Raw genomic sequence first — 12,789 nt, 5'->3', positions numbered from 1 at the left:
TGGGAAACGGACCAGGAGCGCTCTTCCGGACCTCTCTAGTCTTGGAAGGGAGGCAGAGTCTCCATGTACTTTGTACTTGGACCGATAGTTTAAAAACTATCGGCAGCTTTACTGTTGAGGAACCCGACCGAACTTTGCGTTTCCGAAGGATATTTGCATCATGAGTTTGAATCAGAGCACAAAACGACACCAGCTGAGGGAGGGAGAGAGAGAGAGAGAAACGAGAGTGCGGTCTGGAATGTCTTGGAAGCCAGCTGGGAATGTCTCAGGAGCGCTTAAAGCCGTCTTCCGAATCCCAGAAAGTCTCCATGTAAGTAAATGGGACAAAGAAACTCTAGGAAAATAGTATAATATATTTGCATGTGTGTAAATGGTTAATCTATAGCTGTGGCTAATTGGGGTGCAAGTCAATATGTTGACAAGGGAACATTATTCAGCAGCTTTCACTGGACTCTATGAAGCTGAGGGAGTTCATTCTATATAGAGGGGGTGCAATTCAATATGTTAACAAGGGAACATTATTCAGCAGCTTTCACTGGACTCTATGAAGCTGAGGGAGTTCATTCTATATAGAGGGGGTGCAATTCAATATGTTAACAAGGGAACATTATTCAGCAGCTTTCACTGGACTCTGTGAAGCTGAGGGAGTTCATTCTATATAGAGGGGGTGCAATTCAATATGTTAACAAGGGAACATTATTCAGCAGCTTTCACTGGACAAAAAATCCGGGTCACTATTATTCAGATTAAAACATTTGATTTGGATTAAAAAAAGGCTCCCCCCCCCCCCCCCCCCCCCCCAACCCCCCCCCCCCCCCCCCCCCCCCAACAGAGAGAGCCCCCCCCCACCCTCACAACCACCCCCCCCCCCCCACCCCCCCCCACCCCACCCCCCAACCACCCCCCCCCCCCCCCCAAACCCCCCCCCCCACCCCCCCCCCCCCTTGAACCTGTATGCCACCCCCCCCCCCCCCCGGCATTTGGAGGAACCGCCGCCCTCGGCCGCCTGCCTCCTCTTTGCCTTCTTGGGTGCCTGGAGAGAGAGAGAGAGAGAGGGGAAAAAATTGGGGAGAAATTAACGTGGCTCCAGCTATGAGAAACAGCGCCATTCGGGGGGGCTTGTTCTGTATGCAAAGTGTAGGACAGCCCAGATCCTCAATGCCGGACCTAGGCATACAGTTTCATAACAGCTGTCCGACAATGAAAGCTCGTCGATAAGCAGGATCTGTCTTCAGTTAGTATCTATCTATCTATCTATCTATCTATATCTATCTATCTATCTATCTATCTATCTATCTATCTATCTATCTGTCTATCTATATATCTATCTATCTATTATTATATAGTATCTATCTGTCATATGATAGATATCTATCTATTAGATATCTTATAGCTATCTATCTATCTATTCTAATCTATCTAGACTGTCTAGATATCTAGATAGCAGTATCTATCTGCTCTATCATCTAGTCTATAGATAGAGCTATATCTGTGATCTTCTATCTATCTATCTATCTATCTATCTATCTATCTGTCTGTCTGTCTGTCTGTCTGTCTGTCTGTCTGTCTATATATCTATCTATCTCTCACTGTTTGTCTGTCTGTCTACCTATCTATCTATCTATCTATCTGTCTATCTGTCTATCTATCTCTCTGTCTGTCTGTCTGTCTGTCTGTCTGTCTGTCTGTGTGTATTTAAATCTCTTTTGAAACAGTGCTTAAATTCCATCAGAGGGGTTCTGGATGACAAATATAAAGACGAGAGGATTGAATTTTAACACCTATTTAAATAAAGTCTAAAAACTATACACACATTTTACATGTTAGATATGAATTACTTTCTCCTCTCTTCTGTGCTGGTAAAAAATGTACTGATCTGAATCCTAAGATTATAATAAGATATAATATTTTATTTATATGTAATCAATGTATAATCTAATTAATAATAACAATAATTTAGCTATCTCCGATATAGAGATTAATAATAACATTTCCAATTATATTGTAAAGGTTTTTAAATTCTTAAAATCCTATTTAACAGCGTAATATGTTATATTATATATATTATATATATACCATATAATATATATATATATATATATATATATATATATATATATATCTATATATATATATATAAATCAATTCCAAGCAGCGACTTGAAAACAAATCTAGTCCAGTTATAGATAGAATTAGAGTTCTAGAGACCTCTCTCTCTCTCTCTCTCTCTCTCTCTCTCTCTCTCTCTCTCTCTCTCTCTCTCTCTCTCTCTCTCTATTTCTCTCTCTTATGTCATTTGTTTTTAAAACTCAATTAATAAAAATCAAAAGCAGCATTTAACAATTCAGAATTATTTTCCTGTGTCTAAAATAGCCGCTAAAATATCCAAACATATTTTCCAACAGGAGAACTAAAATTAATTGGAATAAATAAATAAATAATCACTTTCCACAGCAGAACTAAAAAGACAAAAAAAATAACAGTTCCAAATCTTCCAAATTAAATAACAAATTCATTTCTGAAGTCTTTTACAAAAGTCCAGTAGCTGCCTTGTCCAGCTGTGAATACAGCCCATCCCCGGTCCCCTGTCCCCTCTTCACTCACCATTTCTCAATGGATCTGGTTGCAGAAAATAGAGAGAAGCCAGGAGGCAGAGAGTGACTCAGATGATCTGCCCAGACCTTTCGGTCTTTATATAACCCCAGCCCCTGAGAGGCTAAGTATAGAACAACACAAGTTTGGCTTCCCCAGGACTGAGAGAGAGAGAGGAGAGGAGAGGAGAGGAGAGGAGGAGGAGGAGGAGGAGGGCGGGGCAAGGAGCAGGTCTCGATTTCTTCAGGAATAGTTCCTCGCTAGCCCAGTGAGCCGTTAGGGTTTCAGGCGACTCCTTTCGTGGACTAATAAGGAGAAGGGAGAGTCACCCTCCTTCTCTCTCTCTCTCTCTCTCTCTTTCTTTCCTTTCCTCCTTCTGTCCATTCTGTTCACCCTCCCTTCGACAGTCTTCGTAGATATGGACAGGAAGACGCATGCAGTTGGATATGTGCCTACCTAGCAATCTGTGCATCTGTGTATCTCTATCTATCAGAGACGCAAATCTGTCTATCTATATGTGTGTTGGTCTGTCTATTTAAAGAGAGGGGTCAGTGATCCTGTTAATAAAGCTAATAAGAGGTGAGAGAATGGATTTAAAAGATGGTCAGCGCTCCTTTAAAGGGAGAAGCCAGTGATCCTGTTAATAAAGCTAATAAGAGGTGAGAGAATGGATTTTAAAGATGGTCAGCGCTCCTTTAAAGGGAGGGGCTGGTGATCCTGTTAATAAAGCTAATAAGAGGTGAGAGAATGGATTTTAAAGATGGTCAGCGCTCCTGTAAAGGGAGGGGCTGGTGATCCTGTTAATAAAGCTAATAAGAGGTGAGAGAATGGATTTTAAAGATGGTCAGCGCTCCTGTAAAGGGAGGGGCTGGTGATCCTGTTAATAAAGCTGATAATGGATTAATAGCGTTTGGATATTGTTAGGTAAACACACAGTCAGGTAAGATATGTAAGACAGGTACTCATCAGATCAGCTGCCTGAATCTTCTTCTGACGTCAGACTTACCCAGCACCTCATCTTTTCCCTCAACATGATTTCTGTTTGCAACTAGAGCTAAAACTTTAGCATCGCCTAGAATTTTAAGATTGAGACAAAATAATAATAATAATAATAAAAAAACTATATGAACATAATTATTATTATTATATTACAATATAAACATCAGTACAAAATTGAATTTGCTAATGGAAGGGAGTTTCTACAAGCAGCACAGTGTGTATTTTAAAGTACCATTAGCATTTTGTGAAATGGTCAGCAAGGGCCAGGTCAGTTTCCACCCAGCAGCTTTCATTGGACTCTATGAAGCTGAGTGAGTTCATTCTATATAGAGGGGGTGCAATTCAATATGTTAACAAGGGAACATTATTCAGCAGCTTTCACTGGACTCTATGAAGCTGAGGGAGTTCATTCTATATAGAGGGGGTGGAATTCAATATGTTAACAAGGGAACATTATTCAGCAGCTCTCACTGGACTCTATGAAGTGATATATAATAAACACAAAGTGCATCTAAAGAATCAGAAGTCAGAGGAAGTTTGTATTCTGAAACCTCGCGATATCCTGTCGAGGGTGCTGACGTCTCCAGTTTCTCTTCTCTCGCGCTTCCTAATTTGGGCTTGGAGAGGTTTCCTGGTGTGACCGTTTGCGCTGTGTAGCCTCCCCCTCCTTCCCCTTCTCTCCGTGCCCCCTTCTCTCTCTCCCCCCTGCTCTCTCTCCCTCTGGAAAGTGATCCTGTTATGCCAACTATTTAGATGAATAGACGAAGCAGAAAGATGCTTGTGAATGCAATAAATTACTTCATAGAACAGATGTTGTCTACAACATTGTAAACATTGGGATATATATATATATATATATATATATATATATATATATATATATATATATATATATATATATATATATATATATATAAATTATAATATAATTTAATATTTCATAATAAATGACACTATTGTTGGCCCCCCTGTTGCTTGGATAACATTGGACCGGATCTGGGAACAACGAAGAATCTTTGTAACCTCCTTGAATCGTTCGCTCTGCTCTCATGGAATGCCCTCTTCAATTCAAACCACAGGTATTCAATGGGATTCAAATGAGGGAGACTGGGTTTGCCTTTGCATAAGTACCCTTGTTTACTCCTGTGACCCTGCCGGAAACGTTATGCAAACTACACTAGAGAAAACTGGGCACTCCTCGTCACCTCCGCGTCGATGTCTCGCTCTCCACTTATCGATCTCCCCCCCAGCCCCCCCTACCCCCTGAACACGTCTGACTTATTCTTTGTGAAAGAGGTGGACGACGACCTTTCATAAATATTTTCTACGTGCTGGCTTCTCGCAGTTTCTTAGTATTTATACCACTGCTCAAAATAGCAGCCCTGGCGTGCCCTGGGTTGCAAGGGACAGCACTGGCTCTTTTAAAGGGCTTGGACAAAATATTGGAAACACCTGCCACAGCACCGTCAATGACTAGGACTGTCAGTCTTCGGAAAAGAGGAAGAATGAGAGCAACGACTGAGAGCGAGGGGAAGAGGAATTTTAAGAAAAAGATTAATAATAACAACAACAGCAGTAGCAGGAAAAGTGAGAACCTCTCTCTCTCTCTCTCTCTCTCTCTCCTCTCTCTCTCTCTCTCCCTCTCTCCCTCTCTCTCCTCTCTCCCTCTCGCTCTCTCTCTCTTTCAGAGCAGAGATAAGGCTAAACTCTTTTCAGAGTGTAGTAAACTAACGCAGACACCAGGAAGAAGGGATTATATTGTAGCGTCCAACTGAACAGGATTGTGAGGCTCTGTCTGTCTGTCTGTCTGCAGCTTTAAAGACATACACCGCTTTCGGAATTTTGCCCTCACTTGCATACAGCACCGTCCGCTGATTTCAATGACAGTGAAGCCTCCCTTTTGCCATCAGTTTACGTCACTCCCGCCCTCCCCGTTCTTCAAACGAGAGCGAAACCACGCGGGCGCCGTTATTGTACGTCACTTCCTGAACTTTTTTTTTTTTTGTTGCCCTCACCGTCCACCCCCAATCGTACATTTGAAAGAGAGAGAAGCCATCGGCTGCCCTTAGTTTGCGTCACTTCCTCGCACGCTTCCCTCGTTTGTTTTCCACGGCGCTGCTGAAGAGGAGACGCGTAGAGAAGTTTGTAAACTTTACTGTTTATTTGTTTTTAAAATGTATTTAATAGTAAACAAGCTGGCAGTCAGATATGCTAATGAACCCCTTAAAATGTCCGAATAGGAGTTATATTTTAAAAACGAACGTGTGCTGGAGTCAATAAACGTCATTATGTTATAATGTGAACCGAAATGTCGATTTGGTTTCAAAATACTTTGATTCACGAAGTAATTTAGCGGCATCACCTAACCAAATTACCCCGCATATTATATTATTATTATTATTATATTATTATTATTATTATTATTATTATTATAACCAGTAAGAAAAAACACCGGCTCTGTTATTTAAAATATATCAAACATCTGAATGTGTAATTGCATGTCTATTGTGCATTAAACGTTTAGACTCCGCGCTGCAAATGCAAACGTAGGAGATGCGTTTGCAAGCGCAGCGCTGACACGAACAGATTATTGCAGATTATTAATCGGTAATAAATCCAGCGAGGGTGGCTCTCCGGTGCGGATCGGGGGCTAGTTCACCCGGTCAGAGTGGATTAAGAAGCAGCTGGGTTTGGGGTTTGTGGGGGGGGGGTCGTCTCTCCTCTCTCCTCTCCGCAGAGTCTTTCAGAAAAGCGAGCGATCTGAACCCAAGCAGCGTCTTCTTAATTCACTTTTGAACGGGTGAATCAGCCCCGATCCTCGGCTCCTGATTTTCGTGACGGGACAATCTGATAATATGTTGGTGCAGCGGTTCTTCTCTCTCTCTCTCTCTCTCTGCTCTCTCTCTGTCTCTCTCTCGCTCTGTCTCTCTCTCTCTCTCTCTCTCTCTCTCTCTCTCTCTCTCTCTCTCTCTATATATATATATCTATATATATATATAGAAGAATGAAAGATATATACATTCTATATCATATATATAGAATATTCTTAAATTCTGCTCGCGTTTCTGTTTGCAGATTGACCGTGAATCATGTCCAAACGAAAAGTGACGTTTCAAGACGGAGGAGAAGATCTCGATGAAACTGTTGCCCAAGAAGAAGGTGGTATTATTATTATTATTATTATTATTATTATTTTATTATTATTATTATTATTAATGAGTCATTTAGCAGATGCTTTTATCCAGAGCGACTTGCAGAGACTAGGGGGGTGAACTCTGCATCATCAACAACTGCTGCTGCTGCTGCAGAGTCTCTTCCAATAGGACCTCGTTTGTTTTGCGTTTCGTCCGAAGGACGGAGCACAAGGAGGTGAAGTGACTCGCGCAGGGTCACACACACACACGCAACAGCTGCATTGAGGGTTTTGTAGCTGGGAGCGTGTTTGTGCGCGTGAGCGGCCCTTGTGTCGTTGGCTACGCTGTGCAGCTGTCTGGGGTGAAGGGGGAGGGCGCTGTCGTTGGCAACGCTGTGCAGCTGTCTGGGGTGAAGGGGGAGGGCGCTGTCGTTGGCAACGCTGTGCAGCTGTCTGGGGTGAAGGGGGAGGGCGCTGTCGTTGGCAACGCTGTGCAGCTGTCTGGGGTGAAGGGGGAGGGCGCTGTCGTTGGCAACGCTGTGCAGCTGTCTGGGGTGAAGGGGGAGGGCGCTGTCGTTGGCAACGCTGTGCAGCTGTGGGGTGATGGGGGAGGGCGCTGTCGTTGGCTACGCTGTGCAGCTGTCTGGGGTGAAGGGGGAGGGCGCTGTCGTTGGCAACGCTGTGCAGCTGTCTGGGGTGAAGGGGGAGGGCGCTGTCGTTGGCAACGCTGTGCAGCTGTCTGGGGTGAAGGGGGAGGGCGCTGTCGTTGGCAACGCTGTGCAGCTGTCTGGGGTGAAGGGGGAGGGCGCTGTCGTTGGCAACGCTGTGCAGCTGTCTGGGGTGAAGGGGGAGGGCGCTGTGTCAGACTCAGCGTGGATTGTGTTTCGTGTTTGTAGCTGTGTGAGGAGGGTCCAGGCAGCAGGTTCAAAGGCAAGCACTCCCTGGACAGCGATGAAGAGGATGAGGGGGACGAAGGAGGCAGCAAGAAGTACGACATCCTGGACCACGACGACATTGAAGGTATCTGAAAGTTAAAGATCAATCAATCAATCAGTATTTTTATATAGCGCCTTTCATAGTGGAGCACCATCACAGAGCGCTTTACAGGATGCAGTAACAAGAACGAAATCCATAATACTACAAAAACAGAGAAATGCATCATACACGATATACAGCAAAAACACACACAATGCATAATACATTAAATACAGTGGAAAGAGCAGAATGCAGAATAAAGCATAGGAAAGCATTGTAAAGCACAGAGAGGTCTGGTAAAGCACAGGGAAGCATTGTAAAGCACAGAGATGTCTGGTAAAGCACAGGGAAGCATTGTAAAGCACAGAGATGTCTGGTAAAGCACAGGGAAGCATTGTAAAGCACAGAGAGGTCTGGTAAAGCACAGGGAAGCATTGTAAAGCACAGAGAGGTCTGGTAAAGCATAGGGAAGCATTGTAAAGCACAGAGAGGTCTGGTAAAGCATAGGGAAGCATTGTAAAGCACAGAGAGGTCTGGTAAAGCATAGGGAAGCATTGTAAAGCACAGAGAGGTCTGGTAAAGCACAGGGAAGCATTGTAAAGCACAGAGAGGTCTGGTAAAGCACAGGGAAGCATTGTAAAGCACAGAGAGGTCTGGTAAAGCACAGGGAAGCATTGTAAAGCACAGAGAGGTCTGGTAAAGCATAGGGAAGCATTGTAAAGCACAGAGAGGTCTGGGTCTCTTGCAGGTCAGGAATCGGCTACAGTCGATGTGGATGAGGGCGTCCGGATCACGCCCTTTAATCTGAATGATGAAATGGAGGAGGGGCACTTTGACTCCGAGGGGAACTACTTCCTGAAGAAAGAGGAACAGATTCGGGACCACTGGCTGGACAACATAGACTGGGTGAGGTTCTGTCTAGTGATCTGTCTGTCTGTCTGTTATTAATGAGTCATTTAGAGAATTTTGCATCACCAACAACGGCTGCTGCTGCTGCAGAGTCTCTTCCAATAGGACCTCGTTTTGTTTTGCGTCTCGTCCGAAGGACGGAGCCCAAGGAGGTGAAGCGACTCGCCCAGTTGATATCTAGTGAAGCACTCGTTCGATTCTAGTGAAACTCAGCCAGGTCATTTTCCAGCACCTTTGAGTTCGTAAACAAACCTTTCCTGAATCTGTTTGTTTCTAGCTTTTGTAACAGTTTAATGTTTAGGCTTTGCTGCTTAATTATTGATCTGGATAAACCAGGGCAAAATATAATCCTTTCTTTCTCCCTCTCTTTCTTTCTCTCTCTTGCTCTATCTCTCTCCTTTCTCTTTTTCCCTCTCCCTCTATCTCTTTCTCTTTCCTTCTCCTTCTCTCTCCCTCTCTCTCTCTCTTCTCTTTCTTCTCTCTCTCAGGTCCAGATTAAAGAGCGTCCGAACGTCCCCAGAAATGTGGCCAAGCTGGCTGCCAAGAGAAGGGTGGATGATCAGGAAGAGGGGAAGGGAAAAAGAGGAGAGGAGGAGGAGGAGGAGGAGAGGATGGAGGAAGGTGAGCAGGCGGAGGAAGAGAGAAAAGAGGCCGAGGAGGAGGACTCTGAGGAGGAGGCTCTGGGGCAGGCTGACCGCAAAGCTCTCATCCAGGTGAGGGAAGGAAATCGGACTCCTGTTGCACAGCAGCATGATCCAGTCCAGGTTTCACTACCAGCTTGATCAGCCCCCAGTGTGTCTAGCTAACAAGCTCAGGTGTGTCTTATTATTAAACTCCAACACAGGGCATGATCAGGCTCATGTTGCCGGGGGAGACGGTCGTCAACGCCCTGCGGAGATTGGGGGGGCTGAAAAAGGAGAGAACGAGGCAGTGGAGGAAGAAGAAAGGAGGAGAGGAGGAGGAAGAGGAAGGGAAGAAGAGTGAAGGAGGAGACAAGGCTCTGCTGGAGAGATTGACGGGGCTGGCTGACCGCCTGGTTGCCTGCGGAGAGTATGAGATTTATCAGCACACCTTCGAGAAACTGGCACACCAGCTGAAGATCATGGAGAAGGAGGGAGGCGATGAAGATGATGGTGATGAAGACGACGACGATCTGGACGCCTTCGCCGAGAAGATAGACGAGTCCAAGAACGGAGGGAAGGAGAAAGAGAGCGGGAGGGAGAGAAAGACAGGTGAGAGAAGCAATACATCTTTAAAATCCATTCTCTCACCTCTTATTAGCTTTATTAACAGGATCACTGGCCCCTCCCTTTAAAGGAGCGCTGACCATCTTTAAAATCCATTCTCTCACCTCTTATTAGCTTTATTAACAGGATCACTGGCCCCTCCCTTTAAAGGAGCGCTGACCATCTTTAAAATCCATTCTCTCACCTCTTATTAGCTTTATTAACAGGATCACTGGCAGTGTGAGGCTATGAAGTTGTTAATAAGCCCTCTCTTGTCTGGGTTTTCCAGGGATGGACGAGGAGGTGATGTGGGAATACCGATGGGATAACAAGGAAAACTCCGAGATGTACGGCCCTTTCACCAGCCAACAGATGCAGGTGAGTTTCTAAAAGGCACCGAATCGCAAAAGGACAGTCAGCACTGCGTCCCCAGCCAAGCCCCACCCCTTGTTGGCTGTATTTTTCACACACCTCTTTATAGACGTGCGCACTGATAAACCCTCTCCTGATCACTCGTTTTGTCACCAAACTCCTCAATAATGCGATCAGAGTCATTATTTTATTAGTGTAACATCTCAAAAAGCTCTGCAGGTGTCTGTGATGTTCTGAGCGCTGGGTGCGGAAGCAGCTCTCTCCTTTGTGTGTGTCCGTGTTATCTCTCTGGTGCAGGGGGCTCTCTGTATTGCTCAGATACACCCTTTTTTCGGTTCCTATCGGTCTCACTCGGCCACTGAAAGGTTTTCTCTGCTTTTTCTGGAGAAAAAACGACTAGAGACCCACGCTTGACGTCTTTTTGATGATGTGGGACAGGGTCCGGACATCGGACTGGAAAGGGGACATTGTAATGCAGGACCGCGGAGGGTTAATCTTGAAAGTAGTCGTTTCGATTCGAATACAGCAAGCTGCGCTCATTTGCATACGGCAGACTGAATTGTCAGGGAGGATAACAGCTTGTGTGCCTAGTTTTAGACAAGAAAAAAAAAAAAAAAACATTTTTTGTATGTCCCAGTTTTCACAACAGCGTTCAGTGGAACCGCGTCTGTGTTTACAACACAGCTCCTGGATGCAGGCGCAGTCGCTCCGCACCTCCATAGATTACAATGCAGCCATCATACCGGCAGCAGTGTAGTATTGGAATTAGTGATTTCAGTTTTATAGGCTTGTGTGCACATGTACCCGTTTACACCTGCACACTGGTCTATGTGCACGCCCGTTTCTTTTTAAATGTATGTTCTATTATATTTCTCCACTGTTTGTAGTAGTGCTGTACGTGCGCTCATTATAAAAAAATAAAGTATTTTATGTTTGGTTTTCCTTTTTAGTAAGGAGTTTCTGCGATGCAAGTGTTGGTTATGATGTTCATGAATACAACTTTTCAGTTGTATCCACTCCAATGTTGTACGTGTATGAGTACAGAGGGATCTCCGGCCCCCAACAACACAGTAATGTACTGTATTTGACCAGTGCACGTACGAACTGTCCCGGCCCAAATACACCAGTGTATAACTGCCTGACCATGCACACCACGAGGAGTACCATTTTTGCACAGGAGTAATAACTGAGGCGGGCAAAAATACACACAGTTTTAGTCCCAGTCCAGTGCACCAGCCCAATACACACAGTACAGACTGCTCCCAGCCCAATACACACAGTACAGACTGCTCCCAGCCCAATTTTCCCAGGCCCAATACACACAGTACAGACTGCTCCCGGCCCAATACACACAGTACAGACTGCTCCCAGTCCAGTGCACACAGTACAGACTGCTCCCGGCCCAATACACACAGTACAGACTGCTCCCAGTCCAGTGCACACAGTACAGACTGCTCCCAGTCCAGTGCACACAGTACAGACTGCTCCCGGCCCAATACACACAGTACAGACTGCTCCCAGTCCAGTGCACACAGTACAGACTGCTCCCGGTCCAGTGCACACAGTACAGACTGCTCCCAGTCCAGTGCACACAGTACAGACTGCTCCCGGCCCAATACACACAGTACAGACTGCTCCCGGCCCAATACACACAGTACAGACTGCTCCCGGCCCAATACACACAGTACAGACTGCTCCCGGTCCAGTGCACACAGTACAGACTGCTCCCGGTCCAGTGCACACAGTACAGACTGCTCCCGGCCCAATACACACAGTACAGACTGCTCCCAGTCCAGTGCACACAGTACAGACTGCTCCCGGCCCAATACACACAGTACAGACTGCTCCCAGTCCAGTGCACACAGTACAGACTGCTCCCGGCCCAATACACACAGTACAGACTGCTCCCGGCCCAATACACACAGTACAGACTGCTCCCAGCCCAATACACACAGTACAGACTGCTCCCGGCCCAATACACACAGTACAGACTGCTCCCAGCCCAATACACACAGTACAGACTGCTCCCAGTCCAGTGCACACAGTACAGACTGCTCCCGGCCCAATACACACAGTACAGACTGCTCCCAGTCCAGTGCACACAGTACAGACTGCTCCCGGTCCAATACACACAGTACAGACTGCTCCCGGCCCAATACACACAGTACAGACTGCTCCCGGCCCAATACACACAGTACAGACCACTCTTGGCCCAATGCATTCAGTACAGATCAGTCCAATACACAGTCTGATATGCACACAATACAGGCAACTTCCAGAATTCCAAGGTACAGTTCCATGTAGAGACGACTTCCAGTCCTATATACAACGAAGATTCATCTTTAGTCTAATTTATAGGAATATTTCCGTCTAATATACACAGGAAGAGACTGTAGCGTTCTGTACGATCGGTGTGTGATAATTCTGTCTCTCTCTCAGGGCTGGCAAGATGAAGGCTACTTCCAGGATGGAGTTTACTGTAGGAGAGTGGGGCAGCCTGGAGCCCAGTTCTACAACTCCAAGAGACTGGACTTTGAGCTGTATACATGAGAGGAGACGCACACAATATACACACACACACAC

General features: G+C 45.5%; 1 protein-coding gene across 1 annotated transcript; it reads left to right on the top strand.

Moving 5' to 3' along the window:
- The first annotated feature begins 5,630 nt into the window (after positions 1–5,630).
- cd2bp2 (CD2 (cytoplasmic tail) binding protein 2) lies at positions 5,631–12,789 on the top strand. Its single transcript, XM_041236944.1, is given in 9 exon segments — positions 5,631–5,732; positions 6,667–6,737; positions 6,739–6,750; positions 7,621–7,744; positions 8,448–8,605; positions 9,097–9,321; positions 9,453–9,840; positions 10,124–10,212; positions 12,646–12,789. Coding segments are annotated over 8 exon segments (1,164 nt in total). The 5' UTR covers positions 5,631–5,732; positions 6,667–6,680; the 3' UTR covers positions 12,757–12,789.

Source organism: Polyodon spathula, chromosome 42 (assembly GCF_017654505.1).
Source record: "Polyodon spathula isolate WHYD16114869_AA chromosome 42, ASM1765450v1, whole genome shotgun sequence".
NCBI classification, from domain to species: Eukaryota; Metazoa; Chordata; class Actinopteri; order Acipenseriformes; family Polyodontidae; genus Polyodon; species Polyodon spathula.
This window is presented reverse-complemented; position numbering and strand designations above follow the sequence as displayed.